Source organism: Jatropha curcas, chromosome 1, assembly GCF_041381405.1.
Source record: "Jatropha curcas cultivar XTBG-Jc1 chromosome 1, XTBG_Jcur_1.0, whole genome shotgun sequence".
In the NCBI taxonomy this organism is placed as follows: Eukaryota; Viridiplantae; Streptophyta; class Magnoliopsida; order Malpighiales; family Euphorbiaceae; genus Jatropha; species Jatropha curcas.
The window spans coordinates 1549840-1556817 of record NC_143151.1 but is presented as its reverse complement, the minus strand read 5'-3'; the positions used below and the strand labels follow the sequence as shown (position 1 = coordinate 1556817).

Below are 6978 nucleotides of genomic sequence, written 5' to 3'. Positions count from 1 at the left end.
AAATAGAATTTATGATTTTTCGAGAAGTGAAATGGGATGACATGAATTCCTTTTTTCTTAACCAAAACTCTTAAATTCGAACAATGAATATAAATTCCCTTTAAATACTAGAAAGGAAATTTACTTATAGGGCCAGTAAATTTCGGACAGCGGATCATTAAATCAAAAAGAAATAGAGCTTATGATAATGTAATAAAAGTAATGTACCATAAACGCCAATTTTGTCCAACAAAACGCATAAATACGACAAGTCATTTAATCGCAACTTGTTTAACACAACCCTCGATGCCGCCCGGCAGCCTCTCATCGTCGCTCTCTTTTCCCTCTCCTTTTGGTGTCCTTCACAACATTAAACAAAATCCTCTTTAATTCCCCAATTTATCCAAACCCTAACTCTCTTTCCAATTCCGGGTATTTTGATTACTAAGCCTCCAATAGATGCAGGTTGTTTTGGCCATGATGACTATTATCAATTTTTAGATTTTGTGCACCCTCCAAATCAACGACCAGAAAGTTAAACATCTTTCTCTGTTCTGCAATCAGCGCTCTTGGGAGGAACAAACTGCAAAACCCTAGATGACGACTCTTGATCGAAAGTCAGCCAACGTAAGAATTAGTCTTGTAATAAGTTAGTTGCTTGCACTCTTTTACAGTTTGATTTCCATATGGTTCAGTTATGTTTCGTTTGCTATACACTAAATTACCACAACTGCTACCTCCCATCTTGAGGAATTTTTGTGACTTGTCCCATTTTTGGTTTCTTCAATTTACACCTGTTATTATTGCTAGATCTTTCTCATCAGATAGCAATACAACAATTAGTAATCAAAAACAACTTAAAGAAACCTCTTTTACAAAATATTACCTCATTAATTCATGTGGGTTGTCACCGGAAGCCGCTAATCTGCTTGTAAGAAAGTGCAATTTGTAACCTCAAAAAGACCAGATTCTTTCCTGGCTCTTCTCAACAAGCATGGTTTCTCCCATTCCCAAATAACCATGATGGTTAAATCACATCCGCAGCTTCTTTTGTATGATTCTGAGAAAAACATTTTTCCTAAGCTTAAGTTTTTCTCTTCTATTGGAATCTCTGACCCAAATATTGCAAAACTCATCTCTTCAAAGCCATTTATATTATCCCATAGCTTAAGGAATCGGATTATTCCTGTCTATAAACTCCTCAAGAGTGCTTTACTATTTGATGATCACATGGTTATTAAAGCTATTGTTAATTCAACAAGAATCTTTCAAAATGATGTGGAAAGGATTAGTGCTAATTTATTGGTATTGAGAGAAATTGGAATGCCGCAATCCGTTATTCAGCTGCTATTGACATGGCATGATAGTTTGCTATGCTTTAAAGTTGACATCTTCCGCGATAAGGTCAAAGAGGCAATTGATATGGGTTTCTGCCCGACGAAGATGAAGTTTGTACTTGCTCTGGCTGCAATCAGCCAAACTGAATCAAATTGGCAACACAAAATTGAGGTTTATAGAAGATGTGGTTGGTCTAAAGATGAGATAATGTCAGCTTTCAAAAGGGATCCTCAATGCATGTGTTCATCAGAGAATAAAATATTTGGTGTTGTAGATTTTCTGGTTAATGTGATGGATATGAAGCCTTCAGAAATTGCTGCACGTCCTTGCCTTTTACATTTCAGTTTGAAGAAGAGAATCATTCCCAGGGGTTTAGTTATAAAAATTTTGAAGTCGAAAGGTGCATGGGAGAAGAATATCAGTTTCTATACTGTGTTGCAATTAAATGACAAATGCTTCTTAGAAAGGTATATAGACAAACACAGGGAGCATATTCCTTATTTGCGGGATGTCTTCGAAGGTAGGATGTGTCCTCAAGAGCTCGGCTTTCAGTAGTAATGTTTGAGTTCGAGTTTTTATTTTTTTTATTTTTTAGCTTTATAGCTAATGTTATTTATGATATCCATAAACCACCAAAGATTTGGTGACTTGATTCAGCTTGAGTATAGCAAGAGAATTTTTGAGAACTCTTTGGCTACGTTTAGCAAAAACTTTTGTGATAGTCTTAATTAAGGTCAAAACACTATTTCTATTATTTATAGTGTTTGGTGATATAGCAACTGCAAAAGTGTTCAGAGTTTGAGAGAGTCTATTATGAAACATCACTCTCTTAATATCTATTTTCATTATACATGTAAAAATTTTCTTGAAAAGAATATATCATAAATAGAATTGAATTTTCTTATTAAAAAGTAAAACTTTAATAATCTTGTAAATAAAGTAAATTTAACATTTTAATATTATGCTGAAGAAATTATATATCAAATACTATAAGAAATTATATTCTGCTGTCATTATGTTCATAGCCATTTTCATTGTTCTTGCCATTTTTGCTTCTGATATAAAAATAATGTCCAGTTTACCCCTCTTAAACTTGTTGTTCAGGATCCAAAAGCTACAAATTTGACCTTTTAGTTGAATTTACCCCTTTAAGTCTGATTTGCACAAAAAATCTCTGAATTTATTTTGATTTTTGAGAAAGATAAAAAAGAATTCAAAGCCAAAATGTGTAATGCTTCAAAAATATTATTGCTTCTTTTTTAGGAGCATTTGAATGTAAAAAGGGAAAAAGAATACTATTATAATATATTATTAAAAATAAAATGAGATTAAAGAATTTCAAATTAAACCCAAAAAATAATGCATAAGAATGGAATGAGTTTTAAATGTTTATGGTGGATTCCAATATTTAAGTTCTGTATTCATCAATTTTTCTTTTTGAATTACTGGATCAACATTGCCAATTTGGCCCACTAAAATATTAAAATACGACATGCCGTTTTACCACACATTATTTAACACAACCCTCTATCCCTCAGACGCAAGTTCAGCAGAAGCGGATACAGATACATTGCATCCTCTCATCGTAGCTTCTCTTTCTTTTCCCTTCCTCTATCTCAATTAACGAAATCCTCTTCTAACCCTAACTCACTTCCGATTTCTACCAGTCGCACTTCGAATGAAATCAAACTGCAAAACCCTAGATAACGACATTTGATCGAGAATTTCAGCGAAGGCGAAGAATTAGTCTTGTAAGTTTGTAGGTTGCGTAGTTGCCTTGTTTTTCAGGCTAATTTGCATTAAATTTCAGTTATGTTTTGTATACGTTTACTATACACTAAATCACCACAATTGCTATCTCCTATTTCGAGAAATTTTTGTGATGTGAGGTCCCTATTTCGGTTTATTCAATGTCCACCTGTTATTCTAATTACCAGATATTTCTCATCAGATAACCATAAAATTATACAGACCTCTTTTACAGTGTCTTACCTCATAAATTCATGTGGGTTGTCACGGGAAGCCGCTAATTCTGCTTCCAAGAAAGTGCAACTTTTAACCCCAGAAAGACCAGATTATGTCCTTGCCCTTCTCAGCAAGCATGGTTTCTCCAATTTCCAAATAACTAAAATGGTTAAGAGACGGCCAAACCTTCTTTTAGCTGATCCTGAGAAAACTATTCTTCCTAAGCTTAACTTTTTCTCTTCTATTGGTATGGCTGGCCCAGACATTGCAAATGTCATATCTTCATGCCCATTAATATTAACATGTAGCTTAAGAAATCGAATTATTCCTGTTTATGAATTCCTCAAGTGTGCTTTGCTATTTGACGATGACTTGCTCATTAAAGCTATGAGTAAGCCATCCAGAAATTTTCTACAGGATGTGGAAAGTGTTAGTGCTCCTAATTTATTGGTTTTGAGAGAAATTGGAATGCCACAATCCGTTATCCAGCTTATATTGATCCATTATTTTAATTTGCTATGCTGTAATGTTGACAAGTTCAGCAATAAGATCAAAGAGGTTATTAGTATGGGATTCTGCCCTAGAGAAACGAAGTTTGTCCATGCTCTTGGTGTACTTGTCCAATTATCTGAATCAAATTTCCAAGACAGAATTGAGGTTTATGGAAGACTTGGCTGGTCTAAAGATGACATCTTGTCAGCTTTCAAAAAGCACCCTAATTTCATGAAATTTTCTGAGAAGAAAATAATTGCTGCGGTGGATTTTCTCATTAATGTGATGGGTATGAAGCGATCAGAACTAGCTGCATATCCTTACTTTTTTTCTTACAGTTTGAAGAAGAGAATCATTCCCAGAGCTTTAGTTATTAAAATTTTGATGTCCAAAGGTGTAATGGAGAAAAACTTGCGCTTCCATAGTGTGCTGAAATTAAGTGAGAAATGCTTCTCAGAAAGGTATGTGGAGAAACACCTGGAGAATATTCCTTATTTGCAGGATGTCTTTGAAGGTAGGATGTGTCCTCAAGAGCTAGGCTTTCAATATGGGCTCTAACAATGTTGAGTTTGGGCATGTGTGTGGTTATTTTTTTCTTCCCTGTTTTTTTCTTATCTTCATAGATTCTGCTATAGCTTAACTACCAAAAATTTGGTGAACTGATGTATTTGATTCCACATGAGAAATCTTCTCTCAAGAAACCATTTGAGTTTTCACATTCTAATATGACCCATTTTGAAATAATGCAGATGCTATAAATATTTCTTTTTATTTTCCTACTTGTGTATATTTTTTTGTTTGTATAGAACTAAGAAAAACAAATCAAAATTTCTTGTTAATAATAATGTAACTTTCTTTGTTTTCCCTCTCTCCTTTTCAATTCAATTTCCTTTATAACAAACTCCTCTTTCATTCCCCCAATTTCACGAAAACCCTGATTCTCTTTCCGTTGCTATCAATGATACCTCCAATTAAATCCAACTGCAAAACCCTAGATAACGACATTTGATTGAGAAATTCAGCGAACGGTAATCCAGTAAGTTTGTTGCTTGATTTGTTTTTTCAGTTTAATTTGCATACATTTCAGTTATGTTTCGTTTACTCTACACTAAATCACCACATGTGCTATCTCACTTTTAGACACATTTTTGTGATTTAAGGACCCATCTGGGGTTTCTTCACTGTACACCTGTTATCATTACCAATTTACCATCTCTTTCTCATCAACAATTAGTAATAAAAAACAACCGAAAGATAACTCTTTTACAGTTTCCTACTTCATAAATTCATGTGGTGAAATTTGTAACCCTAGAAGGACCAGAATCTGTCATTGCTCTTCTCAGGAAGCACGGTTTCTCCAATTTCCAAATTAGCAAAATTGTTCAGTCATGGCCAAGGATTCTTTTAGCTGATCCTGAGAAAAATATTCTTCCTAAGCTTAAGTTTTTCTCTTCTATTGGGATGACTGGCCCAGACATTGCAAAAATCATATCTTCTTGCGCATTAACATTAACATGTAGCTTAATAAATCGAATTGTTCCTGTTTATAAATTCCTCAAGGGTGCTTCGCTATTCGGCGATGAATTTGCCATTAAAGCTATGAGTAGGGCATCCAGGACTTGTGTATATAATGTGGAAAAGATTAGCGCGTCTAATTCATTGCTTTTAAGAGAAATTGGAATGCCACAATCCGTTATCAAGCTTTTATTGATCAATCAATTCTAATTTGCTATGCCACAATGTTGACAAGTTCCGCAATAAGATCAAACAGGTTATTGATATGGGGGTCTGTCCTACAGAAACGAAGTTTATCCGTGCTCTTTGTGCAGTTGTCCAATTATCTGAATCAACTCGGCAACACAGAGTTGAGGTTTATGGAAGATATGGCTGGTCTAAAGATGAGATATTGTCAGCTTTCAAAAAGTGTACGAATTTCATAAACTTTTGGGAGAAGAAAATAGTTGCTGTTATGGATTTTCTAATTAATGTATGGAAATGAAGCCTTCAGAAATAGCTGCATATCCTCACCTTTTTTCTTTCAGTTTGAAGAAGAGAACCATTCCTAGGGGTTTAGTTATCAAAACTTTGAAGTTGAAAGGTGTTGTCGAGAAGAATGTCGTCTCTTTCTTATCTGTATTGGCAGCAAGTGAGAAACGCTTCTTAAAGACTTAGGTTGATGGAACACAGGGAGCATATATACCTTATTTGCAGGATGTCTTTGAAGGTAGGAAGTGTCCTCAAGAGCTAGGCTTTCAATCTGAATATATTCCGGGGGCATGAACATGTCGATTTTAATCTCTGTAATCTATGTTATTTTTGTTATCCATTCTACCACCAAAGATTTGGTGAACTGATACAGCTTAGTGTACAGCAAGAGAATATTTGGAACCTGTTTCTACTGTGGATAGCACAGTTTGTCTTCAATCCTTGGGACTTCTGGCAAGAAGGTTCTTCAAGTCTTTTAAATGAAAATTAACACTTTGTTTTAGTCTTTTTATGAAGTTGCATATTGTTAAATCGACTTCTAGGATCGAGGACTTATTACCTTCATATAAGAATCGATTTAGTTGAAAAAACAAACCAACTTGACCAAAAATAATGTCGATTTGTTACACTTTTTCAATCTCAACTAAAGTTGTGTGTTTAAAATTTTGTAATTCAGTTATTTTGGTACATTACTGAAATCGAAAAAAAAAAAAAAAATCTTAAATACATTGTTTCAAAATTTTCTATTAGAAAAAATCAACTACCAGTTAATCTGGTACAGTAGGATGAGGCGTTGAATTCCTTAAGCAGTGTTCAGGGTTCGAACCTTTCGAACTTTGGCACTGTGAATAGAGAAAACTGGATTGGAAGGGTCACCCACATAATGGGCCTCTGCAGAACCCGAATTTAGATTATTCGGTTGCGCCGGATACTGATGGTTTAACCCAAAAAAAAAAAAAGAAAATTTCTACTGGAAAAAAATCTGCTGAGATTGGAACTAGGAGGTTGCTTCCCACATGGATACCATCTCAATTCCAAGTCTTATACAACTATGACTGAAACCTTTTGAATCAATTTTGATTTTGATTTCAGTTTTAATCCAATAAAATCTCAACTAATTTCGTTTTGATTAATTCAACCAATTTTATTTTAATTCCAAACCGAAATCTTAGATAGTCTAGTAAATATAGAGACAAAATTAATATTACCTCCGTTTCT

General features: G+C 34.2%; 1 protein-coding gene across 1 annotated transcript; it reads left to right on the top strand.

Annotated features, from left to right (window-relative positions):
• Positions 1–5061: 5061 nt before the first annotated feature.
• Positions 5062–6198, top strand: LOC110008963 (uncharacterized; the record flags this gene model as incomplete). The annotated part of the gene is given in 2 exon segments (XM_089717922.1): positions 5062–5487; positions 5489–6198. Coding segments are annotated over 2 exon segments (711 nt in total), but the record flags the coding sequence as incomplete, so codon positions are not given.
• Positions 6199–6978: the final 780 nt, after the last annotated feature.